A 16,708-nucleotide genomic window follows, 5' to 3' on the forward strand; every position below is an offset into this window, starting at 1 on the left:
CATGGCCCTCTTCGATTATAATTCGGACTCCAATATTTTTGTTTCCATTAATATAAGGATCTTGTTTTTACTTCCAAAGATGTCTCATATTTAGCCCTCCTCGATGTATAATTCGGACTCGAATATTTTTGTTTCCATTAAGATAAGGATCTTGATTTATTTTCAAAGATGTCTCATATTTAGCACTCTTCGATTTATAATTCGGACTCGAATATTTTTATTTCCATTAATTAAGATAAGGATCTTGATTTATTTCCAAAGATGTCTCATATATAGCACCCTTCGATTTATAATTCGGACTCGAATAATTTTGTTTCTATTAAGAAAAGGATCTTGTTTTATTTCCAAAGATGTCTCATCTTTAGGTTTAGGTTTAGGTTTAGGGTTTGTTTTATTTTTTTCTCTATAGTTTTATATATATAGTCGGTTCTAGCTAGCAGGCCGAGGACCATTTATTTTCCAAATTTTGATGAGATTTGCTGGAGTTAAAGCAATGTTGATCGATTTAAATGAAGAGATGAACCATGATGATCGGATCAGCCAACTTCCTGACTCTATCCTAGAGAACAATATCCTCTCTCGCATACCTACCACAGAGGCAATACGTACTTCCATCATCTCTAAAAGATGGAGACATCTCTACAGGTTTCTCCCCAATTTGGATTTCAACGCAAATCTTTACATAATGACACATAGCCATATTTTATTTCGATTCAGGAGGTTTGTGGATCAAACGTTGAAGTCATACAATTCCGATACAAGCTTACAAGTATTCCGGATTTATATAAAATTAAAAGATGATGTTATTTCTAATCGATTCGATAGATGGATAAACTGGGCAATAACGCATAATGTTGAGGTAATCGATCTCTGTCTAATGTTTTATAGAGAACATGATTATTCTAACAAGTATCGGTTGCCTCCTGCTCTATTTACTTCTCGGTTCATAACTACATTACGATTGGAACAATGTGTGTTCGAATGTTACGGTGATTTTATAGGTCTAGTGTCTCTCAAGAATTTATATTTGAATTGTGTACGTGTTACAAATTTGACGATACGTCTTGTGGTTACTACTTGTTCAGTTCTTGAGGTTATGCACCTAATATGCTGCCAAAAATTGACAGCTCTCAAGGGTCGTAACACCCATATTAGAGACATTGTGATTACTTGTGGTAATTTGAAGAAATTCGATATGGATGTTCCGAATCTGAAATTGTTCAATTTGAGATCAAATGAAAACAACAAAGAATTTGGCAGCATCAATTGGATGTATAAATCCTCCTCTCCTATCATTATTTTCAGGAATGTTGAGACTTTATCGCTACATTATTGCAATATTATTACAGAAGACTTGTTTCACATCCTCATATCAAAATGTTATCTTCTTGAGAATTTGGAGTTAAGTCATTGCAGAGATTTGAAATGTCTTAAGATATGCAGCCGTGGACTTAAGAGCTTGGCGATCTCTTATTGTCTACTTGACAAGGTTGAGATAGATGCTCCAAATCTTGTATCCTTGAGGTACATGGGGGTGGTGATTGATATAGTTCTAATGAACTCAACTTGCAGCATGGAAGTCAATATTGATCTTACTATACGATACCCAACTCCATTTCTCCAGTTAAGGAATCTTCTTGAGAGGTTCTATCATGCACGGGCTCTAACATTGGTTGTTGATCGGTTGGCCGAGGTATTCATCTTTACCTACTAATTCTTCCCGTTCTTCATTTGTTTTAATTATTTTCAATTTCTTTTTTTTTTATTTTTTTTTATTTTTTATGATAGAGAATTGAGGAGTAATATACCAATCAAACCCATTTCATGAATAAAATGTGACCAGATAACCATCCAACAAAACTACTTGTTCTCAATATCATTTTGTTGTTGCATCAAAATATATAAATAATCTGACTAACGTTTGAACTTAGTAACATGAAATGATTGAATAATTGAAAAATAGGATTATTTAGGAATACACATTGAATGGGTGTTTCGGAACGCTACAAGGATAGGTTTTTGGAGATCATACCTTGGTTGCAGTGACATCGACACTGACGAGTCCTCTCATTTCCGCAGTCCCAACAAGACTAGCAGTAAGGGACGCAGAGGGTGCACTTGGAGAATTCGTTCCTAAGTCAACATCACGAGCAGGTCCTGCGGATATATAGCCGAGTGAATCTCCCTTATCTTAAGGCATGCTCCATTCAATTAGAGAGAAAAAATGGTTTGCTTTCTTGATCAAGTGAATCTCACTTATCTCCCTTATCTTAAGGCATGCTCCATTCAATTAGAGGGAAAAAATGGTTTGCTTTCTTGATCTTCTGACTTTGGCAAGTCGTGACCAATACCGAAGAATTTGAAACTATGTTCTTAATTTGTTTCTCATATTTATTTCAAACCAATTTCCTCATTTCTGTGGTTGTCTCAATCTCATTATATGTTGTTAGAGAGATTTGGTTGTAGCAGGCTAGGATTCACATAAGCTAAGGTCATGTGTTAATGGGTGTTTCACTTAGCCGAGCCTTGATAAACTCTTTAGCAAAAAGTAGGTCAAGTGTTCGAAACCCCACCAAGCTATGAATTTCTTAGGGCAGCTCTCCAGGGTCCTGTTGACCCTTGACTCAACCTGTTGCACATAGGACTTTCAGAGGGGGCAGTATGAGTGATGGAGGAAGTAGCCCCATCTGAATGGTGGGGTTACTCACGATATCAAATATATATATACTAGATTCATATAGAGAATTTAAACAATTGGTTTCTTTCCTTGATCTTCTAACTTTGGGCAAATCGTGACCATTGCCGAAAAATTGAACCTACATTCTTAATTTGTTTTCCCATATTTCTTTCAAACTAATTTCCTCATTTTTGTACAATGGTCTCAATCTCATCGTATGATGTTAGCCCTAGGATCCACATTAGCAAAGGCCATAAATTCTCTTGGGCCCACTAAATAAAATCTTTTTTATGGAGTTGATTAAATTTCCTTTAAAAAAATATTTTTGTCTTTCTAATTGAGTTAGCCTTATTTAAATCATCAATAAAAATTTGATTTATTGTTTCTGTGATATAGGATTTTGAGTCTTTTATATCTCTAATTGACATTTAGTAATGTTTGTGATGTGATAAGGCAATTCTTCTACCAGAGGAATTACTAGAAAACAGGCTTCCTCCATTGTATTATCTCAAGCATTTGAGGGTTGAAACAGGCGAACCGTGGTTGATCAGTTATAAAGATGCTTTGGTTAGATTGCTCAGACTTTCAGCTCATCTTGAGACTCTTATAATAGTTTTTGGTTGTTTCATTATTATCCTCAAGGTACTAAATATCTTGCTTGCAAAGTTTTCATATTATATGTATCATAAAATGAGGAATTTAATTATCATTTAGAGTCCATTAAATACACTCATCTTTTTTATCATTTTATGTTTCCAGTTTGAACCAGGGGGCTATAAAGAATTTGAAGACTTTCCGTCACCGAATTGGACTCATCTTCCTCTTGAATATTTGCGAAATCGTCTCAAGGAAGTCAAGATAAGAAACTTTAGAGGTAACGCCAAGGAATTGCAGCTAGTAAAGTATATTGGTGGAGATGCAATACTCTTGGAGGCTACTTCTTTCCCTCCACCAACATGCTTGATATGGAAAGCTTGAAATATGGTAGAGTGGTGGGTCTCGATGACTAGTGTATTTTTATTTTATTTTATTGATACATTTTAAGATGGATACACAAAGTTAATAATGTTGAATGGCCCTTAAAATAGGATTGATTCACAAAATAATGTTTTTTTTTATCGATTGGTAAGTCAGTTTCTAATGAGTTTTGTTTTGTAACTCGGTGTTAGCAGGATTTGAACCCAAGTCTCTTCTATCATCACTCAAAGACTTTTGAGTTGGAAGACGGGCCTACTAGCACAGTAAAATAGTTAGTATTTATTTTTATTTGATGATCAAATCAAACAGTTTTTTTATTATTAATCTTTTAAATTTGAAATACAATAAGATACTTCTCTTATCTTGGTTGGATCAGTGTACCATATTTTTCCTTTTTTTTTTTTTTGACAATTATTGTAGAAGGCCTTTTGAATTTTTTAGCGAGCGAATTATAACACATTTTGTGGATAGAGCAGTCTTTTATTATATCACTACATAAAGTAACAGATAGAACAAAGTTAGCATCTTTAATTTTGAGAAATGTTATTTTTTCTCTCAATTATTTTGAAACCTTATATCTTTCAGTTTAGAAGGCTGATTATGTTTATTTTAACTCTTTAAGTTAATCACTTGGTTTCCAATATTTCTTTCAATTGTGGTTTTCTTAAAATCAAGATTAAGAACGCCTATCTTACCATCATCCATGATTTGAAATAACATAAAGAATATGACACCAACAATGTCTATTATGCCATCTTCATTTTGACTCAAAACACCAAAAAGTAACTAATACTACTCAAGTGTTCATGGTGTGAAAGTTAAACCCAAATCTCTTTGGGGTCGTACCATACCACAACACTCCATAGTTGATGCCTTATATGTGGCAATTTTCACTCTAGTACCCCAGATAGCTCTTTTACCAAACAAATTGTCCTGGGATGAGATTCAAACCCGAGATATAGTATTAGCTCTAATACCAAAGGATACAAACCCCCAACAAAAATACATGGGTGTTTTTGGTGCAAAAATTAAACCCGGGTTCGTAACAAAAATGCAATCAATTGTACTTTCTATTTCCCCGTAGACACCTATCATCTCTACCAAAATAATCATTCCTCAACAAATCCTATCATCTCTACCAAAATAATCATTCCTCAACAAATCCAATATTCTGGGTAATTCACACAACTCAACTTTATTGTATTTTCTCTTCTCCTCCTTCAATTTTATTATATTTCCTCCCCCTTTTCAATAGAACCCCTCTAACTTTACTATCTTTCCCCTTTTACCCATAGAGGATGCCCGTGTTATAGACACTAAAAAACTCTAGTCTATATAATAGACACAAAGGTGAACCTCACTCTTTATACTCCCATAAAACTGTAGATATAAAGATTGAGACAAAAGAGTGAAGGATGAACTCCCTTTGAACTGGATAATGATGCCAACCTCCCAAAGCTTGCACAATAGCATAAAACTTCAAATCATAGGTGGAGTCTCGAAGTCGAAAGTTATTGAGCTTTTCACTATCAATATAAGTTAGTTCTTTTGATTTAGATGTTTGTGCAGAAGTTTTTTTTAGGTACAGTTTTGCCAAGTTTAAAAATTCATAGGAGATTTTGTCAAATTTTCTATAGAGGGTAGGAGAAATGACCTTGATAACAGGAAAGTGAAATGTATATGTGGGGAACATTTTGAGTCGTGCTTGAGTGACCTTAAGATTGACCTCATTTCACACTTTTCTGTCGTGGAGGGGTGTACAAAACCATAAATGCTTTTCACTCGTGTCTCGATGAAAAGCATCTATGGCTCCTACACACTTCCTCTTCAGAAAAGTGTGAATGAGGTCAATCTTAAGGTCACTTCAGCATTATTCAAACACTTCTGGTCTTCCAAATTTTGGTGTCAAAGCACGTTTTCTCCGTCTTTTCTCATTATAACAGTAAAGATTTAGAAGTGCATCTCCATTTTAATTAGCCACCTGAAGCTAATTTTGAAGTAAGTCTTCCAGAAATTCATCCCTAAAATCCTAAAATTTTTAGGGTATGATTCCATAGTTCTTGTTTGAGGCAAACAGATCAGATAAGTTGAAATCAGAGTTTGGGCTTGTACAAGAATGAGTAGCTTGGGTTGGGCTCAGCTAAGCATTTCAGGTCTTGGATTGTACTTGGGCCTGAGTATGGATTTGGGTTGGATGATTTGGATCTTGAATTTGGTTCAAGTTAAACCCATTGTCTAACAATGATTAGTATATAGACAGATATTTGCCAAACTTAAATTAGATTAGATTGCTTTGTATTTGTTATCTGATAATGTAATAGGGATCAGCCAAAGCCCCACCGACCGACTCTACAGGGATTGTTTATAACTATGTAGTGTTTCATGGGAGACAACATCGTGTAACCATCTGAATTTGTCTCTTTCTTGCCAGATTCTCATCCAATCTGGACCATCCATTAGTCTGAAAGATGGCATCATATGTAGAATTATTAATTATTGTTTTGGATGGTTGCTTTGCTTATGTTTGTTGATTAATGGTCAAATATATCAGAACGATCAATTTGTTGGAATAATTAGTAATGGATCACAAACCAAGGGGTTTAAAATGGGCTTGATTGACCCATTAAAACCATGGGATTCCGAGTTGAATGGGTTGGTCGGGTCAGATCCGGGTTGGGTTTTTTGCACTCTAGGATGGTTTAAATACACCATTCTTCCTTTTGTTTCCTACATCTGTTTAATTAGAATTGGGTGGTCTCAATTCATTTACAACCCATACAAACTAACCAACTAGAGACTAATTTAGGCCCAATTTGGTACCCAGCCCAAAGTTGTTTGGAATTGGGTGCGGAATGGACCTAGATCCAGTCCATGTTTGGGCAGAGGTATACATCCATAAGTCCAGATAAAAACATAGAAAATTGGATAAAAGTATCCGACCGCCTATAAACTAGGTAACTAGAGAAATGAACAATATTGTCTGAGGCCACGCTTCTCAGTGAACCCTACAAAAATTAGCCTGATTTTTGTTATCTAGATGATGGATTTAGCCTTTTTTATTTTCATCATGGGCATACAGTTATGGGCCTATGCTCTCTTAGTGAAACCCATGATATGCTAGAATCTCATGGCTAGAAATCATCCTTGAAGCTGATTTTATGTATTATGTAGGAAGAGAAAAAAAATCAAGGTTTTAGACTAGAAGTTGAAGTTGAGGACATTTAAGTCTTTTCTTCTTAGTCTATTAAGAAAACTGAGGTCAAGGGAGTCATGTCATCAGTTTCAAAACATGGGGGCATATTTGTAGATCGCACCAAAAGAGTACGAAACACTAGCAGGGTCGTAAAGGCAAAAGTGCGTGAATCGACAGAGAAGATTGACACGTACGTTACAATTATCTCCCACACTGGAGTGAGATTCCGTACTAGTCAATCACTTTAAGGGTATGTTTGATTGCACATGGAAAATAGGGTGGAAAATCAATTTCCATGGAAAATGACATTTTTCAAGCGTTTGATTGCACATGGAAATGGAAACTCATTTTCCACCCCATTCAAAAAATCCACTAAATCATGGATTTCATTTTCCCACCTATATGGGTGGGAAAATGAAATCCACTCATATTTTCCATCCTCAATTCTTCCCTACCACCACCACTACCACCACCACCATTACACTAACATCGCCGTCACCGTCGGCTCCGTCTCCGACCACCTTCTCTATCTCTTCTTCTTCTTTTTCTTCTTCTCCTTCTTCTCCATCCCTCACCTCCTCCGCCACCACCACCACCACGTTCTCCCCCCATCTTCCTCACTTACCACCGTTGTCGCCGTCGCCGCCGCCGCCACTTTCGTCGCCACATCCTCCCCTCCCTCTTCCTCATCATCTTCTTCTTCCTCTCACCCTCCTCTCATCTTCTTCCTCCTTCTCCTCTTCTTCTTTTTTCTCATATTTTTCCATGATTTAATCCAAGTGAAATCAAACAATGGAATTTGATTTTCCAACCCTACCTATTTTCCACAACTAATTTTCCATGGATTTTAAATTCCATGGAAAGTGACTTTCCATGCAATCAAACATACCCTAAATGATTATTTAGCTAGATATTCTTGTGATCATCAATCAGTACTAGAGTTTTTAGTGGGGCAGAAAATAAAAAAGGTGGCCATGGCACACCAAGGAGACACGGATTTCAGTAACTATCCAACTGTCAGCGTTACAGTATCTCAACTCTCCCTCACACATCTATGCCCAACGGTTGGGATTGTGATCTTTCCAAACGTATCTCTAAGAAATTTATATTACATTTTATTCATTATTGAACTTGGATATTCGTTCAATTTCGTTAGAAAAGCAAAAAAGAAGACTTCAAATTTGGAGTGATTTTTTGCTCATAGAATTTCTCGTCTTAGTGCTCACAGACTCTCTAATGCTTGCAACGTCAATACTAATAAAGGTAATTTTATAAATTAGATATGCATTCAATACATGCGGGCTCATGTGAGTGGTGGATCTGAATTTAATGAGCAAAATCTTTTTCCCCACTTAATTTTCATAGTTAAACGGACCAACCTTGAGGTAGGGCAAGTCATGTCCTGATTACTTTGGCAAACCTTTCCGTCATACTTCCCTCTTTATTTTTAGAATAATGATAAAGTGACTCCCCTCTACACTCCTGACATGGCATGTGCATAGAGCCATAGATTTTTTTTTTCCGAGATATATAATTGAACATATTTATGGATATGTACAGTTATATATCCCGAGAAAAATCTATGGTTTTATGCACATGGCACACCAGGAGAGTAACAAGGGAATATGTCATAGGGGGAGTTCAAAAATCACGACTTTTATTTTTAAAGTCCTACTTCCTTTATATCTCTTCCGTACACATGACGTTGAACACTAGAAAAGGACGAAAAACATGAGAAGTACATTAATTACTTTAATATTTTCACCAGAAAATTTTAAGGTACTTGATGTTGCATCCAACCTTAATAAGATAATTTTTTTGTTCACAAAAATAAAAGTCAATGGTGATTTCACGGAATCCTTACCAATGGCACGAGGGAGCAAATATTGTGTAACAAGTTTCCCAGCCTTATCAATGATTGAAGGTGTGTCAAGTCATCGAAACGATTTCATCCAATCATTAAAATTTAGGAGTTTAGTGATTGCCATTTCAAATGCTTGATTTGAGTTAGAAAAAAAAAATTGATAACTTTTTTTAAATCTGATTTAAACCATGACTCCAAGAAGACTATGTTGTAATTTTCCTCCAATGTGATTTTCTATGGATTGTTGAACAAGAGCTATAGGAGAAACTTACTACAGAGAATCTGCTCCCATAGCATGAAACATATGTATGGTAGTTTTATAAATTGGAGATGCCCTTAGTACATGTAGATTCATGTTATTGCTCGATTTCGAATTAATTTTCCTATGAATAGTTTATTTTCCTTTAGCAAAGTCTTTTTCTTGTTTGTTGGAGATCTTTTGACAAAAAGTCAATCCAAGATTTTACAAAATCCCAGACGATCAATCACACAAAACCCAATAAAAGTAGTTTTGCAAATTGTGGATGCCATCAACACACATAGGTCCTATCAATGATTGATCTTGGATTGTGTGAAATATCGGATTGATTTTTCTATGATAAAAAACTTTTCCTTGTTTTGTATATTTGACGTTTCTAAACTCAAATGGGTTTGTTGAAAAAGATCAAACGTTCAGGTGAGATGAGAAGTCATGAGATACTAAGAACGGGTTACATTTTCCCTGCAGTATCTTGTAGTGGTATTTAATGGTTGAAGGAGAGCCACATCACATATCCACAAAATCTCCTTTGTTAAAAAAATTGGAGCTCACGGACCATTCATTTTCAAAGTCTTCATTAGACTTAAAAAAAGGAAAATTACTTAAAGGACCCTTGTGGAAGAGTTTCTTTCTAAATAGTCCCTAAGTTTTGTGCCTTAGCTTGGCAGGACATTTAGTAAAGTTTTTCTTTCTTAATGGTCCCTCGTACTATTGAGTTCATAATTTACTATTGAGTTCATAATTTTTACTATCGAACTCAACATTTTTTTGTTCAGTGTCAAGTTTACAGTTTTTATTGTCGAACTTACCATTATTTACTATTGAGTTTATCACTTTTATTTATTGTCAAATTTGACGTTTTTTTTTTTTTAAATTACTGTCGAGTTCACCGTTTTTTTTTTATATAAATAAAAAATGGTGAACTCGACACTGGTAAAACTCACCCATCTTCAATTTTCAAGTTTTTTTTGACTAAAATACATAGAAAGATCAACTAAAAACTTTAGATAATGACTTGTTTAAATGATTTCAAGTCAAAAGAACCATTATTGATCGATTTTCATCCAAAAACTAAGAAAAAAAGTGAAAAAATCCTAATTTTTTACATATATCTTCAAAATCTTTGAAAATGGCTTCTTCTTTCTTAAACCTTTTCTGACGGAATGGAGTCTCCGAAACTCAATTGAGATGTCAAAAATCTAATTTTTGGATGAAAACGATGAATTCGAATGGTTAGGACATTCAATCGTGAGAAGTGTGGGAGATGAGGTCCAATGATCATTTATAAAGAAAAAGTTTACTAAATGTCCTGCCTAGTAATCGTTGAACACTTAGGAATTATTTAAAAGAAGCCTCTTCGAGATGATCCTTTAAGTAATTTTCCCTAAAAAAGTTGTTTATTTTATAAATCTGATGTACACCATGATCTATAAAAGGCTGAGGTGTTAGATTTTGTTTTCAAGATATCAATCTCTGCCTATTAAATAGGCACTATAAGGAACTATAGGAAAAACACATTATAGGGGATCCGCTCGTGGAAATATACTGGTTTCCTTGGGATCAGTTTTTAGAGATTAGGAATATTCCCCAATCTCAACCATTTGTTTGAATGCAAGTCTCAAATATGAATCAAACTTTGCATCTGGATAATTTGACTCACCAGGTGGCATACTCAATCGTCTCCCTAATGTGGACAAGTTGGGGAACCATAGATCTGCATGCCTCAGGATACATGATTCCCTTGGGATACACTTGTTTATGGGGAAGTGCAATTGTGTATCCTGAGGCATACAGATCTACAGTTCCGAACTTGTCACGTGAAGGAGTCCATTGAGTATTGGGTGTGGGAGCCCTCTACCCTGGGTGCATACGATCCACCCTCTTTTTAAAGTCTTCTTTCAAGTGTCTACACGTTCTCATTAATTTCTCTTGCAAATCACACCTGGTTTCTCTCGAGACCATCTGCCCCTCGCTCTCTCAACATCATCAACACCACCTCTCTCTTCCTTTATCTTTTTATCTTTCTCTTTAGTAAACTATCAGTCATGATCACTGGCAAAGATATCTATGATGTCCTCGCGGCGATTGTCCCACTCTACGTGGCAATGATCTTGGCCTACGGCTCAGTCCGGTGGTGGAACATCTTCACTCCAGACCAATGTTCCGGAATCAACCGTTTCGTGGCAGTCTTCGCTGTCCCTCTTCTCTCCTTCCACTTCATCTCTTCCAACGATCCTTACGCCATGAATTATCGATTCATCGCAGCCGATTCCCTCCAAAAGATCGTCATCCTCTCCGCTCTCTTCATTTGGCAAATATTCTGCAAGACCGGAAACCTCGAATGGATGATAACTCTCTTCTCTCTATCAACTCTCCCCAACACTCTTGTCATGGGTATCCCACTTCTTAAAGCCATGTATGGTGATTTCTCCGGTTCTCTAATGGTTCAAATCGTTGTCTTACAAAGCGTAATTTGGTACACTCTCATGTTGTTTATGTTTGAGTATAGAGGAGCTAAGCTACTCATCTCTGAACAATTTCCTGAAACTGCTGGCTCAATCAGATCCTTCAGAGTGGAATCTGATGTGGTTTCGCTTAATGGTCGTGAACCGTTACAAGCTGACGCTGAGATCGGGGACGATGGTAAGCTTCATGTGGTTGTAAGAAAATCGATGTCTTCAAGATCGGTTATTTCTTCTTATAATAAATCACATGGGTTGAATTCGATTACTTCCATGACTCCACGCGCTTCGAATCTTACTGGTGTTGAGATTTACTCGATTCAGTCTTCAAGAGAGCCGACACCAAGGGCTTCGAGCTTTAATCAAAATGATTTTTATGCAATGTTTTCAAGTAAGATGCCAAGCCCTAAGCATAGTTATACTAATAGTTTCCAAGGTGGTGATGTTTATTCGTTGCAATCGTCGAAAGGGGTGACACCGAGGACATCAAATTTCGAAGAAGAGATGATGAAGTTTGGGAAGAAGGGAGGAAGGAGCAAGAGTGGGGAGTTGTTGAATGGTGGGATGCATTCTTCTTACCCTTATCCAAATCCAATGTTTTCTGGTTCTACTAGTCTTGGTGGTGTTAGTAGTGGTGCTGGTAAGAGAAAGGAAAGTGGTGGTGGGAATCCTAATAAAGAGCTTCACATGTTTGTTTGGAGTTCGAGTGCTTCTCCTGTTTCTGAAGGAAATCTAAGACATGCAGTTAACAGAGCTGCTTCTACTGATTTTGGAGTGATAGATTCTTCTAAGATTGCTCTTCAACAAGAGATTGCTGCTTCAAGAGGTACCCCCTTCTCTTTCTATGATGATTTTTTTGTGTGTTTATTTCTGTTGTTTCCACGTAAAAAGCCGTCAGAATTATCTAGAAAAACTCAGTATATGTGTGTCATCTTCTTTTTTTTATAAATTTTCTCTTTTTAGAAGAGAATTTTCTTTTGCTTAGGCCTCCATTATCAATCAGTGTGTCAAGAATTATTTTCTTTGAATCACTTTTATGAGAATCATAATTGCAAAATTAGTTAATTGTTTGGGGACAGCTTTTAGGAAATAGCTTCTTTAGGCATTTTGCTAATTATATTAAAAGTTTTGATCTTTTGGCTCTATAATTTAATATTATGATGAGGGGTATTTTAATTATAATTTTTTGGAAAATAAGGGTATTATAATTTTGCCTATGTGAGAAGCGGAAAGTTGAGCTATCACCAACAATAATTTCACACCTAGAAGCGCTTTTGTAGTAATGAAATCTTAATAACCAACTTATTTCTGCTAAATGAGTTAATTAATTACCTCTCATCCTTGTTTTGTTCTTATACATTTTGAGTTATGTGACACAGGTATGCATGATTTTAATGAAAATGCTAGTCCTGTTAGAGAAATGGGGGATGAAAGTGAGCTCGAAATCGAAGATTGCTCAAAGTTACCAGCCAATAAGTCACCAATTTTCTTGAATCAGAAGAAGGTGGACATGGGAGGAGGAGGAGGAGAGAAGAAGCTTGGAGGTGGTGGTAACCAGATGCCACCAACAAGTGTGATGACCAGACTCATACTTATCATGGTTTGGAGGAAGCTCATAAGGAATCCCAACACTTACTCAAGCCTCCTTGGCCTTACATGGTCTCTCATTTCTTACAGGTCCCTCATTAGGAATCTTTCACCATCTTTTATATAATTACTTAGGGTTTTCACTAACATGCACCCTTTCATGATAAATCCACAATATATATTTAGGCCGGGTTTCATTAACATGCTCCAATGGGTCAACAACTCAACCATTATTTAATTATAGTAGACATCTTTAGAAGCCTATACCTAACTCTTAATAATCCCCTAGTGATTTTTATTATCTGATTTTAATGAGACACATCTAACAAATCTACAAGGGTAAAGTTGTTTTTAGTATAAAAGTCTTGGCACCTTTTACTTTTTTTTTTTAGATTATGGAGGGAATATGCTAACCTTTACTACAAAGGAACAACACGTGACAGGAAATTAGATTGGCAACTCAGAATTGGCTGAGTTGAATAAACTGGATTGAGTTAATTTTGAGTTGATTCAATACCATAACTCTTCTGAACCAACTTGTCGAGTAGATTAGAAATTAGGCCAAGTTATGTATATGTTATATTTAATTAAAAGTTCTTTTTTGAAATATATATATAGATAATAAATATAATTCAAAATTCCATATATTGTAACTTGACTCATCTAGGTGAACTCATGAGTTGTTGATTACTTGAGTTGACTTGACTCAATGGTCATCTCTTAGTTGATTAAACTTTTCGAGTTTAAGAACACAGCTAGATATTAAATGTAGGTATGTGGGGTTACAAACTGATCAATTTAGGCTTCATTTAGGTTTTAGGTATTGGGTCCAATACTGGAAGTGACCTTGGGTCACTGGATGGGCATCAACTATCAGATTTAATGAAATAAATTTAAGTGTAGTACTTGACTACTTGGTATAATGATCTGTTTGGGATCCATTTTTTGAAGAATAATGATTAATGCATGCGGTCTTGGTACGTGGTTGATGTGGCAAGGGCATAGAACCACACATCTTTTTCCTGTGTATCCTGATGAAAACAATCTATGGTTTTATGCCCTTGCCACGTCAACCTTGTATCAAGACCGCTTGCATTCATCACGACTCGTTTTTTTGAAAGACCATGGTTTGGTAAGTTGTCCAAGATCCTTTCAATTTGATGACCTTATTTTAAAAAGAAAGAATATATATATATAGGCTTTTATAACTAATAATTAAGTATTTTTTATTCAAATCAATTGGCAGGTTTCACATCGAAATGCCTTCAATCGTGAGTGGTTCGATATCGATATTGTCCAATGCAGGGCTGGGAATGGCTATGTTCAGTCTAGGTACTCATCCAATAAGTTTAATTTTAGTGATTTAGTTAGTAATTACAAATACGTGTTAAATTACATCGTTGAGGTTAATTTAATTTTCTTATTTCAAACAGGTTTGTTCATGGCACTTCAACCGAAGATCATTGCTTGCGGTAAGAAGGTTGCCACATTTTCTATGGCAGTTAGATTTTTGACGGGTCCAGCGGTAATCGCGGCAACCTCTATCGCTGTTGGTCTCCGAGGAGTGCTTCTGCATGTTGCCATTGTACAGGTGGACAATGAAATTAACCCTAAGTTTTCAATTTGACTTATACAAACCCTAACCCTAACCCTAATGATAATATTTTGTTGTTCACAGGCGGCTCTTCCCCAAGGGATTGTCCCTTTTGTGTTTGCAAAGGAGTACAATGTCCATGCAGACATTCTTAGCACCGCGTAAGTAAGAAAAAAATAAATACAATTTTCTTGAGAACTTATCGTGTCACACCAATTCTTGTAATATCACACCAACTAATGAAAATACTATTAACAGTAGAACAAGGATATAGACAAACCACAAAAATTGTTCTAAAAAAAAAAGAACAAAAGAAGAGTGTGAAAGGACTGCTGCATGAGTAGCCAACCTTCGATTTCTTCCTTAATCACATTTTACTCTCATAAACATTCCCTTAAGAGCTCAAAAAGCTTTTATCATATGAGTAGAAAGAGTCGTGTCGCGATCTGTACACGGTTGACTTGGCAAGGGCCCAAAATCATAGATTATTTTCTTCGGGATACACAAGTAAAAAGATCTTCGGTTTTGTGCCCTCACCACATTAGCCGCATATGATTTACCACATGCATTAATCATTAGTCGAGTAGAAATTCAAATCAAAGAGCTTCTTAAAGAAGAAGTAGAAGAAATATAAAGTTATATGGTCATTTAAAAAAATAGAATAGTTATCCACACCTCAACATCATCTCCAATTTGATTATTGGTGTATTGTAAAAAAAAAAAGTTGGTGTGGAAATATAAGCTCCTTTTTATTTTCTCCTCAGCAAAGTAAACCTTTATATTGTTTAAAGGAGTTGGGTCTGAAATATTTCCTATTGCAGGGTTATTTTTGGAATGTTAATTGCTCTACCCATAACAATATTCTACTATATTCTTCTTGGGCTCTAAGCAAGTTCTTGGAAGAGAAGGCTGACAACAAGAGAAAACATATAAAGACAGGATGAGGTGGATGAAAGATTAAATGGACTAAAATACGCCATGGAATTCAGTGGACAAATTAGGGTTCATGTGCTTCTATGCATGTGACCGTTGGGATTTGAAAAATAGCAGTCTCTTCTATTTCTTATTATTTGTTTATTTTATTTTTTACAATATTACCCAGTTGTTTAGGTAGAAAAGTGAAAAATTCAAACCTTGGAAGGAAGACGGTAAAGAAAAAAATTATGGTTGCCTTTTGCTTCTTCTTACACCAATATTAATGAAGTTCTTTGCTTATCTTTGACTTCATGATATTTTAAATATACGTGTGTATAAGTGTATGTATGATAAGTTTGGGGTCCAATTCAAAAATAATTGACAATAAGGGGAGAGGCCTAAGAACTTATAAGGAGAGAGACAAGGCAATGAGTGTCCTATGTGGACTAAACTCAACATGTCCCCGCACGTGTGGATCGAACTGGGCCAAAGCACGTGGAGATGTGAACTACGTGGTGTGGAGGAGAGAAAGATCCACTTTTATATCATGACAAGTTTCAACTCAAAATCAATTGGCAATGAGCGAAGAAGCCAAGAGCTTATAAGGATAGTGAGAGACAAGGCAATGAGTGTTCGATGTAGACCAAACTCAACAATGTATGCATGTATGTACATGTGCACGGAGCCAAGGTCCACCTATCTATATGGATGTTTCATCTTAAAGCATGATTGAACTTATCAAAACAAAACAAAACAAAAATCTTAAAGCATGGATGGGTACGATGGGAGTTAAGTGATTGTTCATTTTTGCCTTTGACCAGGCAAAAAAATAAGAATTAATTTTTTTTCACGTATTTTGAATTTTTTTCTTAAATTATTCTAAATGATGAACCATAGTGCTGAAGTGTCATTTGGCCAGCATACCAGTCCACATGGTCCAAATAAGAACCTTGTTGCATGCTCTATAATTACCTTGTTGCATGCTCTATAATTACGGTCCTTCCTACTTGGATTTATGGCTATCTTGAATATGTGGATAATATTTAATATGGATGATCCTGCCGGATCAGTTTCAACATAAATCAGGACATTTTTCTTAAATAAAAACTTTGATCTAAATTTTTTATTAAAATACATTTCAAACTTTTGAACTTTTTATGTGGTTAAGAATGACAGAAA

At 35.7% G+C, this 16,708-nt stretch overlaps 2 protein-coding genes across 2 annotated transcripts; both read left to right on the plus strand.

The window, feature by feature from the left end:
- Positions 1–441: 441 nt before the first annotated feature.
- On the plus strand, positions 442–3,666 carry LOC147397539 (uncharacterized). Its single transcript, XM_086451364.1, has 3 exons — positions 442–1,693; positions 3,131–3,319; positions 3,437–3,666. Exons 1-3 carry the CDS (start codon positions 470–472, stop codon positions 3,653–3,655), a joined length of 1,632 nt encoding a protein of 543 aa, XP_086307490.1. The 5' UTR covers positions 442–469; the 3' UTR covers positions 3,656–3,666.
- Positions 3,667–10,736: 7,070 nt separating this feature from the next.
- On the plus strand, positions 10,737–15,841 carry EIR1 (Auxin efflux carrier family protein). The gene is made up of 6 exons (XM_086449287.1): positions 10,737–12,259; positions 12,813–13,110; positions 14,267–14,352; positions 14,454–14,611; positions 14,699–14,775; positions 15,436–15,841. The coding sequence occupies exons 1-6, from the start codon at positions 11,017–11,019 to the stop codon at positions 15,500–15,502; spliced, it is 1,929 nt and encodes a 642-aa protein (XP_086305413.1). The 5' UTR covers positions 10,737–11,016; the 3' UTR covers positions 15,503–15,841.
- Positions 15,842–16,708: the final 867 nt, after the last annotated feature.

The sequence above is a fragment of the Akebia trifoliata genome, chromosome 8 (genome assembly GCF_017979445.1).
Source record: "Akebia trifoliata isolate Shusen 1 chromosome 8, ASM1797944v1, whole genome shotgun sequence".
NCBI classification, from domain to species: Eukaryota; Viridiplantae; Streptophyta; class Magnoliopsida; order Ranunculales; family Lardizabalaceae; genus Akebia; species Akebia trifoliata.

What these genes read in the sequence shown, in the direction of transcription:
- LOC147397539 (XM_086451364.1), top strand. Translation starts at nt 470, where the DNA reads ATGAGATTTGCTGGAGTTAAAGCAATGTTGATCGATTTAAATGAAGAG. An exon ending in TTGTTGATCGGTTGGCCGAG is followed by an intron (nt 1,694 to 3,130) that starts GTATTCATCTTT and finishes TGATGTGATAAG; the next exon opens with GCAATTCTTCTACCAGAGGA. An exon ending in GTTTCATTATTATCCTCAAG is followed by an intron (nt 3,320 to 3,436) that starts GTACTAAATATC and finishes TTATGTTTCCAG; the next exon opens with TTTGAACCAGGGGGCTATAA.
- EIR1 (XM_086449287.1), top strand. Translation starts at nt 11,017, where the DNA reads ATGATCACTGGCAAAGATATCTATGATGTCCTCGCGGCGATTGTCCCA. An exon ending in AGAGATTGCTGCTTCAAGAG is followed by an intron (nt 12,260 to 12,812) that starts GTACCCCCTTCT and finishes TATGTGACACAG; the next exon opens with GTATGCATGATTTTAATGAA. An exon ending in AATGGCTATGTTCAGTCTAG is followed by an intron (nt 14,353 to 14,453) that starts GTACTCATCCAA and finishes TATTTCAAACAG; the next exon opens with GTTTGTTCATGGCACTTCAA.